We start from the raw sequence: 17,251 nt of genomic DNA, 5'->3' as shown, positions 1-17,251 counted from the left end.
ACAGTGCCTATAAAAAGTATTCACCCCCTCAGATTTTTTTACCCTTTTGTTGATTTTATAAATCAATCACGGTCAATATAAATTGTTTTTTTTACAACAGAAAATACAAGAAAAACTCTGTAATTTCAAAATGAAAACAGATTTCTCCAAAGCGTATCAATTAAATTAAAATATGTCATGTAAAATAAGTGACTGCATAAATATTCACCCCCTTCAAGTCAGTATTTAGTAGATGTCCCTTTTGCTGCAATCACAGCACTCCAAAACATTCACCTTGTTGTCTTTAAACAATGTCTGTGTAGCTTTTGCTGTATGCTTCAGGTCATTGTCTTGCTGGAAAATAAACCTTTTCTCGAGTTATAGTTCTCTCTCTGCAGACTGAATAAGATCATCCTCTATTTTGCTCACTCAATTTACTCTCCACCTTTACAAGCCTTCCAGGCCCAGCTGCTGAGAAGCATCCTCACATCATGATGCTGCCACCAACCTGCTTCACAGTGGGGATGGTGTGTTTGTGGTGATGTGCAGTGTGTGGTGTCTGCCAAACATAGCATGTTGCTTGATGGTCAGAAAGCACCATTTTGGTCTCATCAGATTAAAGCACTTTCTTCCACTTGACCATGGAGTTTCCCACATGCCTTTTGGTGAACTCTAGTGGAGATTTAATTTAATTCTTGAGTTTTCCTCAACAGTGGCTTTCTCTTTGCCAGTCTCCCATAAAGCTTTAAATGGTGAAGAACCCGGGCAACAGTGCAGCTGCTGAAGCTTGTAACTCCTTCAGAGGTGTCTTGGTGGCTTCTCTCAATAGCCTCCTCCTTGCCTGGTCTGTGAAGACGGTCTGATCGAGGCAGATTTGCACATGTGCAATATTCCTTCCACTTTTTGATGATAGATTTAACTGAATATCCCCCTTTTACTAACTGTGAGACTTCTCACACCAATTGGCTGGACCTCTGATGAATTAGGTCAGTCACTTTGTAAAAAATATGTTGACCATGATTGATTTATAAACTCAATAAAAGGGTAAAACATCCAAGAGGGTGAATACTTTTCCACAGCGTTGTAGATTTCTACTTTATATTAACTGCACATATACTGTATCACCAGCAGAGGCTGCTATCCGCCAAGAGGCAGCGCTGCCTACCAGATGTTTGTCGGCTAAAGGCGTTCCTATTGACAGACTGAAGAAAACCTGGAGGAGGAAGCTGCTCTGTAACTGTGCTAACTCCTCTAATGTATTCAAAAACAACCATGAAGTTATTTATTAGCTTCTTCTACATTTACTTATGCCGGCCTCGCGTACCTTGTTCATTTAATGAGGGCGATACCACTGCGCATGTGTTTGACTGCTATCTTGACATTCTCGTGCGTTTCCTGTGACCAAACAAGGTAACGCGAAGAGCTGTAAAAACTGGAAGAGGTGCCACTCTAATCTTTATTGTGACAACACCGGAAAATGTTACGAAATGAAGCGACCTTACGAAAATCTCAGCAATATTTAGCCGCTGTATTCATGAAGTAAAGCAGAATGTAATGCGGCGTGTTGTCGGAAAAGGAGTGTCGTCCTGTGGCTAAGCGGTCTCGTTTACACATTATGCTATAGCTCGTTCAGAATAGACGATCTTTGCAGACAACCCATGCTACGGAGTTTCTAGAAGGAAGCACAGCTGACATACGTCTCCATCCTCGGTGTTCAGGCGCGGCTTTCAGATGGGTGTGGTTTTTTAGGAAGTGGACTTTTCCTCTTACAGAGAGCTGAATAGTGAATATTGACTTTAACTGGATCATGACTAAAATCTGAAGGGTCTTCAAGAAGAAGCTCACGTTTTAGATTCCTCATGTGTCATTTTTGAGAAGTCTAGGCAGGGTATCTTTGTCGGAGCCTGTACACTAAACAAGGTGAGTGTCACGTGTGTTTCAGACGAATTAAAGGTTTGTTTTATAGGCGAGTAATGAAATTGACCTTCAACCCTTATTAAGTAAGACTGCCAACTTTACATTCACCATAGCTGATCATTTATTGTGCTTCATTGCAGCTTTAAGGATTTGTAAACTTTTGACTTTACTTTCTCTGTAGATCTTTTTGCTCTGGTATTTTGCAAACAGGATCGATTTGATGACAGTTATTTGTCAGTTCCTCACATTTCTGTGAAAATGTATATTTTCTTCCAGTTTACATAGCTGAACTTCCATTGAGCTTTATCAACTGCATACAAATGCTGCTCCCTCTTTTCGATGTCCTAAATTATAGGGATGCACAATAAAGGATACTAGCCAGGACAAAATTATTAAAATGACAGTTTTTAAAATGTTTCCCAAGTGCTGTTAAAAAGAGCAGTACTTCTTTTGACACAGCTTTTCCAAACCTCCTAGATTTATTTTGGATTCTTTACATAATTTTACTTTGCACACAGTAAAACAATAATTTCACAAAAACTCCCAGGATCTAAATTATTAGCCCCCTTTAGAAATGACCTTTTTTGTTGAGCCATCACACAAACCACCATTGTGAAAAGCTGCTTTAGCTTTGTAATGCTCTAAGCTTGTTAAATTAAGTTAGATCAGAGGGTTATCTTCTGATTTACATGCAGTATTAAAACTTCAGTAACAGTTTGAGCTGTCACTGGAGAAAGCATCATGGCAAAAGCAACAACAACAAAAAAAAAAAAAAAAACAGTTTACACTTGAGAAAAAGAATTGCTGATGCTCACAAAACAGGAGAAAGACATACATAGTTATCACAGAGTTTCCAAGTGTCAAGAAGTGGAGCGAGAAGTATCATCAAGGAATTAAATGAGAGCCGCAGTACAGAACAAGCCTGGCAGAGGTAGGAAGAGAAAGATTTCAAAGACTGGAAAAAAAACTAGTGAGAAATGTGTCTAAAGACCCCAGAACAACTGACAAGACACTAGTGAAGTACTTAGCCAAGTCAGGAATTGTATTCTCAAAGAAGACCATCACTAGAGTCCTGCACAGTAATCAACCAAGAAAAACTCAACTTCTGCAGAAGAGACTCCTTCAAGCCAGACTAAAGTGGTGGTTAACAACCTGGAGAAAGACTATGCATACTGGTAGCTTGTCCTTTGGTCAGATAAGATGATATATGCAGATTTTTTTAATGTCAAGAGCACAACAATGTGCTTATTCATCTTATTGCGAAAGTCAACTTGTTTAAGAAGCAAACAAGGCTATTTGAGCCTGCCTTCAATGATGGATATATTCTGTTTCTAATAGTCAGAAATGTGAACCTAAGAGTTTTATGGAATTAAAAGTACATAATGTTCCAGATGTACTTTTAACAGTAAAAAGACTTCCATCTGCCTTTTTGGGGCTATAAACAGCACTTTAACAACCAGTTGACAAACAGTGAGCCACATTGTGCACAAAATAAAAGCATGCTCTTTTCAGTGGGGCTTATATTTTCAAAAGTTGTAGTTTCTTTTTCCATACTCATCCCTTAAAGGTTAATGTGTGGTCTTAGGACTGAAGTTTAAGGTCAGAGCTTCAGCTGAATTTATATATATATATATATATATATATATATATATATATATATATACATACATATATATATATATATGTATGTATATATATATATATATATATATATATATATATATATATATATATATATGTATGTGTATATATATATATATATATATATGTTTGTATATATATATATATATATATATATATATGTATGTATATATATATATATAGTGTTAAATAGTAAGCACTTTGACAGGGTTGTCTCAGGAAACAACCCTGCAGCTTGTTTGGAGAGGTGAGTTGGTTCTGCTGAAAACCCAGCTTATAATGTAAGATATTAATTATGTGCACATCTATACATTCCACTGAAACACTATATGGACAAAAGTATTTGGCCACCTGACCATTACACCAATAGGGACTGTAATGACATTGTGTTCAAGATACTTTAAAATGGAGTTAGCCCCCATTATGCAGCTATAACAGTTCCCACTCTTCTTGGAAGGCTTTCCACAAGATTTTGGAGGGTATTGTGGGAATTTGTATCCATTCATTCTGTAGGGCATTTATGGGGTCAGGCACTGGTGTTGGACAAGAAGGCCTGGTTCACAATCTCCATTCTAGTTCATCCCAAAAGGTGCTCAATGGGGTTGAGGTCAGGGCTCTGAGCCACTAAAGTTTTTCCACACTGAACTCATTAAACCATGTCTTCATAGTCCTTGCTTTGTGCTCTGGGACAAAGTCATGTTGGAATAGAAAAAAGGCCTTCTCCAAACTGTTGCCACAAAGTTGGAAGCATAGCATTGTCCAAAAGTGTCTTGGTATGCTGAAGCATTAAGATTGGCCTTCACTAGAGATAAGGGGCCTCCTCCACCAAACTTCACAGTTGGCACAATGCAGTCAGGCAGGTAAGCTTCCTCCCAGCATCCACCAAACCCAGACTGGCTCATCTGACTGCCAGACAGAGATGGGTGATTCGTCACTTCACAGAACACATTTCCACTTCTCAACAGTCCGGTGTCGGTGCTTTAGCCAACACTTTGCATTGGACTTGATGATGTGGGGCTTGCATGCACCTGTTCGATCATGGAAACCCATTCCGTTCAGCTCCCACCCCACAGTTTTTGTTCTTTCATTAATGCCAGTAGAAGGTCAGAGCTCAGGTCTATTTTTTTCTGGCTGAGCTGCTTTTGTTCCTAAATGCTTCCACTGTCTAATAATATCACCTACAGTTGACTGTGGAATATCCAGCAGGGATGACATTTCACATACTGTCTTATTGAAAAAGCAGCATCCATCACAGTACCACGCTTGAAGTCAGTAAGCTCTTCAGAATGACCCATTTTGTACCATAAATGTTTGCAAATGAAGACTACATGGCTAGGTGTTTGATTTTATACACCTGTGGCAATGAGTCTGATTGAAACACTGAACTCTCAAAACCATTTTTAGCTGCTAATGATGCTATTGTGCAGCCCTAATATTATAAACTCTTTGTTGCTGCCTGTTTAGGCCTTGTACGTTTATGTTTTGCCAACAGAAAATCTGTGCTGATAAATTAAACAGACTCTGCTCTTCTGACCTTCCTGTAAACATAGATCTAATTACACAAAGAATGCAAGTGACTAGCAGTCGATGCCCTTACAGAACTTTAGCAGCAGCTGTATAAATCTTAAGATAAAGTGTCTCTAACCACTGTCAGTGGCAAATGTTTGTGATTTGCTGTTTATGCACAGTCCAGCTGAAAGGCTCTATTCAGCAGGAGTTGTCCAGTCAAAGAAAGCCTTTATGTTCGGATGGGCTGCTGCTTTGCTGTCACAGACAAGAGCAACACAAGCTGATACCTCTGCATGATGAAATGTCTCAACACAGTGTGTGATGGGAGGAGATGTTGTGATTTAATGCTTTTCTCTTGTGCAACTTTTGCAGAACAATGGGGCTCCTGCAGCTGCTGAAATCACAGTTTCTGTGTCACCTGATCATCTGCTACGTGTTTCTGGTCAGCGGACTCATCATCAACCTGCTGCAGCTCTGTACTTTACCTCTGTGGCTGGTCAACAAGCAGCTAGCCCGCAGGGTCAATGTCAGGCTAGGATACTGCATCACCAGCCGTAAGTACAGCTCTTACTCTCTGACACATACAGGATACTGGAGCCTGTTTTTCCCGGTCTGTATGCGGCCTGTAACCTTTACAACTGCAATTCAACGAAGATCAGGGATACATTTTGTTGTATAAAAAGCCAGCAAAGATCAATAGTTGCTGCTGTTAAGATAAGAAAAGATAAGATAATAAAAGATAACAGAACTTTGTTGATCTTGAAGAAAGCTGAAGTGCCAGATTGTTTAAAAACTCCGCTACGACAAATAGTGGATGAAAAAGCACAGCATAAACTAATAAGATACCAAATTTAATTTTCAGTAAGTCACAAGGCAAACCTATTTTTATACAACAACAATTAAAAGTTCTATAGGCACTACATATTTGGTAATTTCCTGTCTTTAGTTACAAAAGTTGTGAGCAAACTCCTGCACTCTGTCTAAAGTCTAAATTGCGCAATACCTTTGGCATCATTTCAGCTCTGAAACATTGCCAGTGTATCTGTGCATTTTAAACAGTTCTTCTTTTCTTTCTCCCACAGCAGCTTTTAGTTTTTAAAAAACTATTTTCTGAATCTATGTATCATTTTTTAATAGAGACTGTATTTGTTTTTTTGTTCCAGATAGTTCAGTGATTTTTGAGTGTGTTGCTCTTGTTGCTTTCTGGTGCCTGTTTTCTGTCATTTATTTGCTTCCTTTGTTTTTGATATTCAATATTCACATGTTTTAAATTGTCCATTTTAAGTCTGAATGATTTGGGAAGATAATCGAATTGCAATTTTTTCCCCCAACATTGTGATTGCAATTAAATATGCAATTATTTTTAAGTTCCTCATCCTATGTATTTCTTAACAACCAAGCAATAAGTAATTCTATTTTACAATGCAGACAGTGTTTGGTATATTAAACTACAGTTTAACAATTTAGGAAAAAATCTAATTTTAATTATTTTGACTCATTGCAAATTCAACATTGTCACTTTTAAGGAAACATTAAAAGAAATAAGGAAAGTAGGATTTTATTTAAACAGTTCTTAAAAATTGTCACTCCATATTTGTATAATGTGTAGAGCATAACATTTCTGCTGCAAAAAATGTATTAAACTGGAATTTTGCCACACATATGTCAAAGAATATTGCACTTTGTCCAGTTTAAAAATTGTAGTGGGACATATTGCAATTTAATATACATTTTGATTAATTGCCCAGCCCTAGTCCATTTTTAGGTATTCTTCCAGTTTCTTCACTTTGTTCTTAAGTTCATTTGCCCCTGTATGTAGAAGTACAACATGGATATTGGCATTATAACTGCTTTTGTAAATATTAAAATTGCTGCATCATTATGTCCTACTGATCCTCAGAGATGGTTGCTGCCCTGGAGTGGTGGTCTGGGACTGAATGCACGCTGTACACAGACCCGAAGAGCTACCCGCTGTATGGGAATGAGAATGCAATTGTTGTTCTTAACCACAGCTTTGAGCTGGATTTCCTGTGTGGTTGGACATTCTGTGAGCGATTCGGTGTGCTCGGGGTAAGAGAATGAGTTCCAGAAATCTCATTTTTCCCACCAGTGTATGCACCTGTAGTTTCCTTTTCTAATCCTTCATTTTCTACATGCTTGAAATTTTAATCTTTTTTTTCAGAGCTCAAAAGTGTTAGCAAAGAAAGAGTTGATTTATGTACCTGTGATTGGTTGGATGTGGTACTTCCTGGAGATAGTTTTCTGCAAGAGGAAGTGGGAGGAGGACCGCAAGACAGTGAATCAGAGTCTGCAGAACTTGCAGGATTACCCTGAAAAATTCTGGGTAAGTTTCAGCCTAGAGCTGGGGGATATGGACCAAAAATACTATCACATTACTTTCTAGGTGATTTGCAATGCTCAATATGCACTATATGGACAAAAGTATTTGGCCACATCTGTTAACCCTTGGAATTGTTTACAATATCTAAGGAAACTTAAGACAGGTCTATATGAGGAAATAATAATCAGAACCTCACCTTTTGCCCATCTGCAGATGGCTCCTGGTATTTATATCCCGTTCAAAACATTTTAATCCAGGTGAAAGCGCGGCATTTATTCTGAACTTCAATTCTACCAATCTACATTGCTAAATCCATGATAATATTTCTATTTATTACATTTTTGTTATGAAAAACTTAAGCAGTGTTGCCATCAGTTCTCCATTTTGACAGCAGAAGTTAAAGACAGCACTTTCCTGTTACCCTTTCAGCCAATCACGATGCTCCTAACCCCTCTTCCATTGTTTTCTTGGCTGTAGTGACCAATCAGGGCTAGCCAAAGATCAACAAGAGACAAGATAGTTATCTGTCATTTTGGAAAGGTATGAAAAAATAGTCCTCTATTGCCCAAATAATGAATAGAGGAAGTTTGCACTCCTAAAATGGGGTTCATGTGCGTTTAACGCACTGGAATACAACATTTATGCAAAAAATGTGAATTGGTTTTATGAAGATAAATAATAGAATTAGTCTCTTTTGTGTGCTTGTCAGCAATTCTTAATTTTTTCACCTAAGACAAGGCCTGTAGAAACAACATGCCGATGTTAAAAGGCATGTACATTGTTGATCTGGTGTGATTTTGTGTAAAGGTCTATGAGATTCAATTTCTGTTTGTTCTTTTACTTGGTCTTTCTGGTCCTATAACTTTTGATATATTCATCTGACATCCTTGTAGCACACATATTGTGATAGTCCAGGTTGTCCTCAAAATAGATGTCTATAACTTTATTGTGCTTAAAAGGGTTAAAATGTTACATGCATTTTTGAATAAGAAAGACAAGAAGGCCAAAAATTGCAAAAACTGGTTTGGGGTTCAAAGGGTTAAAGTACTTGTAATTGAATACATTGTCAATACTGTTCCTGCTGGTGTAACAGTCAGTTGGCCAAATACTTTTGTCCATATAATGTTTATCCATATAAACGATCTATGTCTCATTAACTATATATTGCAAGATCTAAAAACTATATATATATTGCCCAGCCCTATTTCAGCCTGTGGAGACAACTAAAGAAAAAGTGAAGCCTGTCTACAATCAAAGACATAGACTGTGACTAATTAATAAGATATCCTCTTTTTTTTAGTTCTTGTTGTACTGTGAAGGAACACGCTTCACACAAAAGAAACACCAGATCAGCATGCAGGTGGCTGAGAGCAAAGGCTTACCCAAACTAAAGCATCATCTTCTGCCCAGGACCAAAGGATTCTGGGTAACTGTGCAAAACCTCAGAGGCACCGGTGAGTATCCATTAGTGATGAAGTATCTAAATATGGCTGCGGGCAGATATCAGATACTGCGGGCTGAGAGAGAGAGAAAGGAAGGAAGCATTTGCAAATCAAATGACATGACAGACACATTTAACAGTCCCTTCTGTCTCCTGCAGCTGCTGCGGTCTATGACTCCACGCTGAACTTTAGAGAGAAAGAGGCACCAACTCTGTGTGATATCCTTAATGGGAAAAAATACCATGCAGATTTATATGTCAGGTACAAAGTTTTTGCAATTAAGATCATTATAATTCATTAGTAATATAGGTGTTGTAATTTTCTAGGAGGTCTGATTTGACCTTTTTTCTCCTGCAGAAGAATCCCTCTAGAGTCAATCCCAGAAGACGAGGCAGAGTGTGCTGCTTGGCTCCACAAACTCTACCAGGAGAAGGTTAGAGTGGGTTTATGGTGGAGGGGTTTGGCCCATTCAGTGTCCCCAGAGAGAGCTGGTTAATGGAAGTTGTAAGATGAGGTCTTTCCAGATTCTGTTTCCAATATCTCAGCAATGTCCTAGTTTAAGGGCTGCATACTTGTGAGTGTCCATTTCAAGGCTGGCTTTTCTGGAGTGTCTTTCAAATGCAGCTGACAAGCACCTTTATCCAATCCAACGAAGGATATATCCAGTGCATCAATCATGTCCTGTCAATTATGAATTGGCACATGGCACAAAATGACTAAGCACAGGTGACTTAAACAAGTAAAAGACAGCTAAATGGAGGAATAACAATAAAATAAATAGGAAAATTAAAATCCGGAAGTCTTATAAGAATCCAGAACTATAAATTTTGGTATACCAAGTGTCAATGTTAAGTTTGACACAACCATGGTTATCATAGTTTACTAGAACTAGCGAAATAATGAAAACTACAATGTGTAAAATATTTAAGTAAACTGAAACTAAAACCTCAGTTTTAATAAAGTTGGTACATTATATGAAATGTAAATAAAAACATGATGCAATGATTGCAAATCTCAGAAACCCATATTTGATTCATTATAGGCAATTAACATCATATCAGATGATGAAACTGAGACATTTTACATTTTCATGACAAATATTAGCTCATTTTGAATTTGATGGCAGCAACACATCTCAAAAAAGGGATGAGGTAACAAAAGGCTGGGAAAATAAGTGGTACTAATGAAAAACCCTTGGAGGAGCATTTTGGAACTAATTAGGTCAACTGGCAACAGGTCAGCAACATGACTGGGTGTAGAAGGAGCATTTTGGAGAGGTGGAGTCTCAGAGATGTAAAGATGGGCAGAGGTTCACCAATCTGAAAAACTACGTCCAAGAATTGTTGAAAATTTTCAGTAAAGTGTCACACGTAAAACTGTGAAGACTTTTAATCACCCACAACCTACAGTCCGTATTATCGCCACAAGAATCTGAGAATCTGGAGAAATCTCTGCACGAGGGACAAGGCCGAAGGTCAACATTGGATGCTTATGATCTTCAGGCCTTCAGGTGGCACTGCATTAAAAACAGGCATGATTCTGTACTGGAAATCATTCATGGGCTCGGGAACACTCCAAGAGTCATTGTCTAAACAGTTCACCTTGCCATCCCCAAATGCTGTATCATGCAGAGAAAACACAATATCTGAACACTGTCCAGGAATGCCACCATCTTCTCTGGGCTCATTTAAAATGGACTGAGGCAAAATGGAAATCTATTCTGTGGGCAGATAATTGAAAAACTTTTTATTTATTTTTGGAAACCGTGAACACAGTGTTGTGCGGACTAAAGAGAAGGGGGGCCATCCAGCTTGTTATCAGTGCACAGTTTGAAAGCTTGCATCTCTGATGGTATGGGGTTGCATTAGTGCCTATGGCAGTGGTGGCTTACAACATCTGCTTCACAAGGCATCAGTCAGAAGGCACTATCAATACTGAAAAGTAGAAAGAGGTTTTAGAGCAACATATGCTCCCATCCAGACAAGGTCTTTCAGGGAAGGCCTTGACTATCTCAGCAAGACAATGATAAACCACATCAACATCAACATCTGATATGTTGTTTATGTTCTATTGTGAATAAAATATATGGGTGTGTTTGACTCTTGAGTGTAAAACATTTTTGAGGATATGTCAATTCTCACACTTCATAGCCTTTAAATAACCTGTTACAACAAACAACCTTACTTTTGTCAAACATTACACATGGTAGTTAGGTTTTGCTCCTGCATGTCTCTCACGGAACCAAGCCTCCCTTCCTCCTCCCTCCACACCTTTGGCATTGACTGTTTTTTTCATTGATATCTTAACAGGATAGCTTTCAGGATCATTACATTCAGACGGGGCGTTACCCCGGCCCCATCGTGAACCCTCCACGCCGCCCCTGGGCCCTGATCAACTGGATCTTCTGGGCCTTCCTGCTCCTTTACCCGCTGGGCCTGCTTTTCACTCAGCTGATCAGCTCTGGATCAATGTGGACCATTTTGGCCTCTGTGGCTCTCTGCACTGCAGGTTGGTGTCACACCTTTCTGTCAGGTCATCCTAAATAGATTTAACTGTCTCTTCTTCAATTTCTTCCTTTTTGTTTCATAAAGCAGCAGATTGACAACAGAAATGTAAGTTCTCAACCTTTTTAGAAAGTTTGATCACCAGTTTTATGAGCATGCCCATAACATCATTCAGGCATGTTCTCTGCTCTGACGTATTAAAGTTATAAGATCATCCATCTGAAAGTTTCACTGAGAGGCAGAAAAAAACTCTGTGACAAATTTGGAGCATCTCTCTACAAGAATAAAGTTCTGTACCTGATATATAATAAATGAGAGTCCCACCCTTATGAAGATGGCAGAACAAACTTTAACCCAGTATCTAAAGAAATAGTTGAGTATTTTTTGAAGTGGGGCTGTATGAGATACTTGTCAGTAGTGCATTAGCCACAGGAGATGTTTTAGAAACTGGGATGTGTGCAGGCACAAAAGCTAGGCTATACATCATAGCAGATGGGCACATTTACTTCTCATGAAGTTTTTAATTTTAAGAAGCTAAAAGCAGAAGCGAAAATGTACGCCATGCAAAATGAATCAGAGCACTTTACTTTTCCACTTGCAAGCCACTTGTTTTAGCACTTTGGCCCACATATATATATTCCTTCTTCTGCAGAGCACTGATCAGCTCTATAGGTCTGCAGACTTTAACAGAAAGAAAAACAACCAAACTACTAAAATAGTGTTTTAACAGTGATTGATCAGCCTTTTTCTGTGGAAACATGAAGATATTTTAAAGACAAAGACAAGATTGCAAAACTGCTCAAACTCTGTCAGGTTGCATGGGGATCAGGCATGAACAGACCTTTTCAAGTCCGGCCAAAAATTCTCTATTAGATTGAGGTCTTGGGTTTGACTCGACCTCTCCAGAACATTCACCTTGTTGATTTTAAACCCTTTCTGTGTATGCTTCGGCTTATTGTCTCGTCGGAAAATAAAACTCCCAAGTCCCAAGGACTCACAAAGATTTTCCTACATTCTTCCGCGTTCTTTTTAACCTCTACACTTTACAAGCTTTTCAGGGCCGGCTGCCAAGAAGCATCCCCACAGCATGATGCTGCCACCACCATGCTTTACTATGGGGATGACAAAACATACCATCTTGTCTTAAGGCCAAAAAGCACCACTTCAGTCCCATCATACCAGAGAACTTTCTTCCACTTGACCATGGAGTCTTTCACATGCTTTTTGGTGAACTCTGGTCCAGATTTAATCTGTTTTTTCTTCAACAGTGGATTTCTCTTTGCCACTCTCCCATAAAGCTGTGACTGAGTCTCTCTCAGCTGTTGAAGCTTTAATTCCTTCAGAGTAGTCTTGGTGGTCTTTCTCTTTAGTCTCCTTCTTGCACGGTCACTTAGTTTGTGAGGACAGCCTGATCTAGGCAGATTTACACGTGTGCAATATTCCTTCCATTTCTTGATGATGAACTGAACTGAACTCTAGGGGATTTTCAGTGCCTTGGATTTTTTATATACATCCCGTGACTTCTACTTTTCAAAAACCTTTTCTCTGAGTTGCTTGGAGTGTTCTTTCGTCTTTATGGTGTAATGGTAGCCAGGAATACTGATAAGCAGTGACTGGACCTTCCAGACACAGGTGTTTTTATACTACAATCACTTGAGACACATTCACTGCACTCAGGTGATCCCCGTTTCCCTAATTGTGTGACTTCTAGCATCAATTGGCTGGACCTCTGATGAATTATGGGGTGATTTAAGGGGGTGAATATTCATGCAGTCACTCACGTCACCTCATTCATTTTTTAGTTAACATCTCTTTGTGGAAATCTGTTTTCACTTTGACATCAAAGAGGTTTTTCCAGAAAAGCCAAACTATATTGACTATGATTGATTTAAAAAACTCTATCCAAGTGGGCGATTACTTTTTGTAGGCACTGTAGTGATGATGTATAGCCTCACTTCTGTGCCTGCACTGATGATGGTTTGTCAATCTGACATCTCCTGCTAGTTTGCTGCACTTAAGCGCCTCATACAGCCTCACTTTAAAAAAACAAACTGCCCCTTTAAAGAGCTCGTTCAAGTTTCATGAAACATGGGTTTTAAAAGACAAAACATTTAACTTCCTGTTTGTAAGAGGTGAATAAAAAATGTCCCTTCATTCCAAACTTGATAAGTCATTTTGCAAGACAAAACTTCAGAAAGGTATTCACTGTAAAAAAATAACTATTAACAGGGAGCTCTGTCATCATTCTGCTGTAACTTGCTTCAATAATTGTCTAAAAGTTTGACTCCTTTATCCACAGCCTCACTGGGTGTCCGCTGGATGATTGGCCAGACTGAGATCAACAAAAGCTCAAACTATGGCAACAAGGAAGTTCCTCTGAATAATAACTAAAGACTGCTGCAGCTCTGCACAGCTACAAACCTGCAAGGTGTTGGCAACTGAACGTGTTAACACCAGTCTGACAGGATTTGCTGGTACAACATGTGCAAACCTGCTTCAGAGCTCAGACAGCATGGTATCATCTCGGCTGCAGAGGCCTAAGATTCAAAATCATGAAACTGCGCTGTGGTGGGCAGGTCGCTTTGGGAAACAGATGAATGAGTGTGGTCAAGATTGAGCACAGCTTTACTACATTCCCCTAACAGAGCACGGAAAAGACAGCATTTTCACATAAAACTTCAAATTTAGCAACAAATGGACTACCTCTTTAATAATCATGCAGAGAATAATGTTTTTAATGACAGAGTAAATAAACATTTCCTTTTTTTTTTAAACACATTTGGTTCATCTTTTTATTTCTACTCAGTAATTATTGCATGAAGACTGGGATGATACCTGCACCTCTGCAGGTTTTCAGAGTCATAACATCAGGGCAGGTGACCTCTGCCTCATTTTAGTGAATAAATAAATAGACTGAGCTTCTAGATAACAGAATCGCCTGTGTGGAGGCAGATTTACAATGCATCTCTTTGTAACACTTACCTGGTGAGGAAGTTGTTTCAGTCCCACTAACCAGTCAGTGAAAACTTGAAAATGAACCAGGAAATATTAAAATGAAAACAAAATCCTTGTTTAAGAATTTTCCATAAACCAAAACTAAGGAGGAAAAGTCTTATATGGGAAGACCTAAACCTCCTAAGACCCTGCAAGCACATATGAGGACATTCATTCTGGTTTTCCGACAACAAAGTTATAATTTCTGATTTTAGAATTTTTGAGATAATTGTCCATAACCTCCTGTGAAGTTAAATAAATTTGTTTTAAAGGTTAGGAGAATTTTTTGTGACATTTTGGGAAATTTTCATGCAAATTTGGGGAATTTGTCTGGATATTTGGGGGGATTTGCTCAAAAATTTTCAAGTAGTTAAATGGAAATTTTGAGAATATATTTAATTCTTTGGAGAGTTTAACTGACAAAGGAAAATTTGCTTTGGAATTTTTTTTTTATTTTATTTTTATTTTTTTTTTGCGTTTTCATAGAAATTTGAAATCTTTTGGATTTTGGGGGAATTTGTTCTTTTTTTATGGAATAAAAAATATATAAAAATATTTGTTATTGATCCTGCTGAATTTTGGGGGGAATTTTTATTCAAAAATTGTGTTTTCATGGGATTTTGGGAAATTTATTTGTATTTTTCTTATAGTTTGACTGGAAATTTGGGGGGCTTGAACATTTTTTCAAGAAATTTATGAAAATTTTGAAGATATGTTCATATATTTTGAAAGGTTTTAATTGTCATTTCATTTTCATTAAACTCTGGAAAAAATATTTGTAACTTTTGATAGTTTGATTTGATTTTTGGGTGGAATCTGTTTCAAATCTTTTATGTATTTTCATGGAATTTAGGGAAATATCTTTGTAAATTTTTTGGAATTTGAATGAAGGGTGGGAGGGGGTACTTTAAAACTTTCATGGAAATTTCAGGGATTTTGTTTGTATGAATTAACTTCACTGTCATAGAAATTTGAGGAATGTTTTTATAATTTTGGGGAAATTGCTTTGAGATTCCAGGGACTTTAAAAATTTTCAAGTATTTTCATGGAAATTTTGTGGATATATTTTTTTTTATTTTTGGGAGTTTCATTAAAAGTTTTAGGGAAAATTTGCTTTGGAATTTTGCAGCATTTTCATGGAATTTTGGGGAAAAAAACTTGAAATTTTTTGAGAATTTGATTTAAATTTTGGGGGAATACGCTGAAACTTTATTATGTGTTTTTAAGAATTTTTGGGAACTTTATTTTTACATTTTTTTTAATTTGATTTAGAATTTATTTTAATGAGGGGATCTTTGGAAAAAAAAATGTAAAATGAAAATTTTATGACATTTATTTGGATGTTTGACAGATTTTTCCATCAATTTTGTGGAATTTGGGCAAATAATTTTTTTTTAACAATTGGGAATTCAATAAGAAATTTTAGGGAGAATTTGCTTGAGATTTTGGGAAATTTACTTTTTTTTAAGATATTTTTTAGGGGGTTCTTATTGGAATGTTTAGTCTTTATGATAAAGTTTCACTAAAACATTTGGGGAATATTTGAAGGAATTTTGGGGTATTTTTTAAGGGAAAATTAAAAAATATACTATAAGGATTTTCGACAAAATTTTTACGTATTTTTGTGGATTTTGGAAAGGAACATTTAAAAGAAATTCAGAACTCAGAGAAAATTTTGTTTGTGCTTGGCCTTAAGTCCTTGTGTTCTATCATCAAAATGACACCACCATCACTCTCAATGACTGACGACATTTGTGGACATCTTTTTTGGTAAAAACAAATTTCTGACCAAAGCCAAGGATGAGCTTCCACTGATCCCAAAAAAGTGAGAGAAAGTAAAGAATACATTCTAAACAAAGCTTAGGTCTCAGCAGGCTAATAAGCAGCATGGAACTTGCCTGTCTTGCATACAAGGCTTCATTTATGCTGTAACGGACTAGTGGAGCTTCACTGAACAATGCTGAGCTATAGTGACCCCTGGTGGAAGCATGCAGCCAATACATCTTAGCAGGTATGCTGTCAAGTGTTAGGTGGTGTTCTCCAACTTAAAGCCTTCGTTCAGATCTGTCTGGCCTGAAGGTTTCATATGAAATAAATATGAAAACAACAGAAAACAGCTGATTTATTTTAGAATCAATGACATTAAGAGCAAACTTTTTATGAGATTATGGTTGATACCCACCTATCATTTATGCTGAACACTGCAGTGTTAAACAGAATTAGAATACTTTTGTTTAAGACACCTATTCAACCTAAATTCACCATGTTTAAACTGTTTTAGGGTGATTAAAGCACCGACAGGCTGAAAAAAAATTCTTGTGTCAGAGTCATATCTGCAGTAAACATGACCACAATGTGATATGATTAAACTGCACACTCATTGGACCTAAGGGTCTGGAATAAAGCATAAAGTTAAGTGAAGTAAATTAATACATGGTTCACATACAATACACATAACACAATTCTAAAAAAGCTGGGACATGACACAAAAAACAACATCAGAATATACAGACGACCAAATCTCCACAGCGCAAACAGTGTTATGTCTGAACAGTATATTTTTATTTTCTAAAATGAGAGAATGACAAAATACAAAGTTCATCTTTAAAAGCACTTGTAACACAACCCAAACTATAAAGAGCATAAAGAAGTAGATCAGTCAGAAGTTATTAATATAGGTGACACAATATGAACCCATTATGCCTATTATATTAAATCCACTCAAACTTTATTTATATAGCACATTTCATACACAGGGCAGAGAGCAGGCGGTGAAATCTAATCAAATTATATAGTACATAACATCCTTTCATACTACACTAGCGGTTTGAACTTTGACCTCCTCTGTAGTCTCAGTGCCGTGAATTGCTGTCACACCTTTGGACAACAATAAGCTGATAGGTGTGTTTGAGTTGTAGCTGAGT

At 37.5% G+C, this 17,251-nt stretch overlaps 1 protein-coding gene across 1 annotated transcript; it reads left to right on the top strand.

Moving 5' to 3' along the window:
• The first annotated feature begins 1,642 nt into the window (after nt 1–1,642).
• agpat4 (1-acylglycerol-3-phosphate O-acyltransferase 4 (lysophosphatidic acid acyltransferase, delta)) lies at nt 1,643–15,134 on the top strand. The gene is made up of 9 exons (XM_041790371.1): nt 1,643–1,899; nt 5,419–5,600; nt 6,947–7,116; nt 7,229–7,390; nt 8,688–8,841; nt 8,988–9,090; nt 9,187–9,262; nt 11,139–11,337; nt 13,633–15,134. The coding sequence occupies exons 2-9, from the start codon at nt 5,423–5,425 to the stop codon at nt 13,722–13,724; spliced, it is 1,134 nt and encodes a 377-aa protein (XP_041646305.1). The 5' UTR covers nt 1,643–1,899; nt 5,419–5,422; the 3' UTR covers nt 13,725–15,134.
• Nucleotides 15,135–17,251: the final 2,117 nt, after the last annotated feature.

The sequence above is a fragment of the Cheilinus undulatus genome, linkage group 6 (assembly GCF_018320785.1).
Source record: "Cheilinus undulatus linkage group 6, ASM1832078v1, whole genome shotgun sequence".
NCBI lineage: Eukaryota > Metazoa > Chordata > Actinopteri > Labriformes > Labridae > Cheilinus > Cheilinus undulatus.
The sequence above is the reverse complement of the archived record's forward strand: the minus strand, read 5'-3'. Positions and strand labels throughout refer to the sequence as shown.

Excerpts from the sequence above, each read along its gene's own strand:
- agpat4 (XM_041790371.1), top strand. The coding sequence starts at position 5,423 with ATGGGGCTCCTGCAGCTGCTGAAATCACAGTTTCTGTGTCACCTGATC. Across the intron at positions 7,391-8,687 it reads ATTACCCTGAAAAATTCTGG|TTCTTGTTGTACTGTGAAGG; the intron begins GTAAGTTTCAGC and ends TCTTTTTTTTAG. Across the intron at positions 9,091-9,186 it reads CATGCAGATTTATATGTCAG|AAGAATCCCTCTAGAGTCAA; the intron begins GTACAAAGTTTT and ends TTTCTCCTGCAG.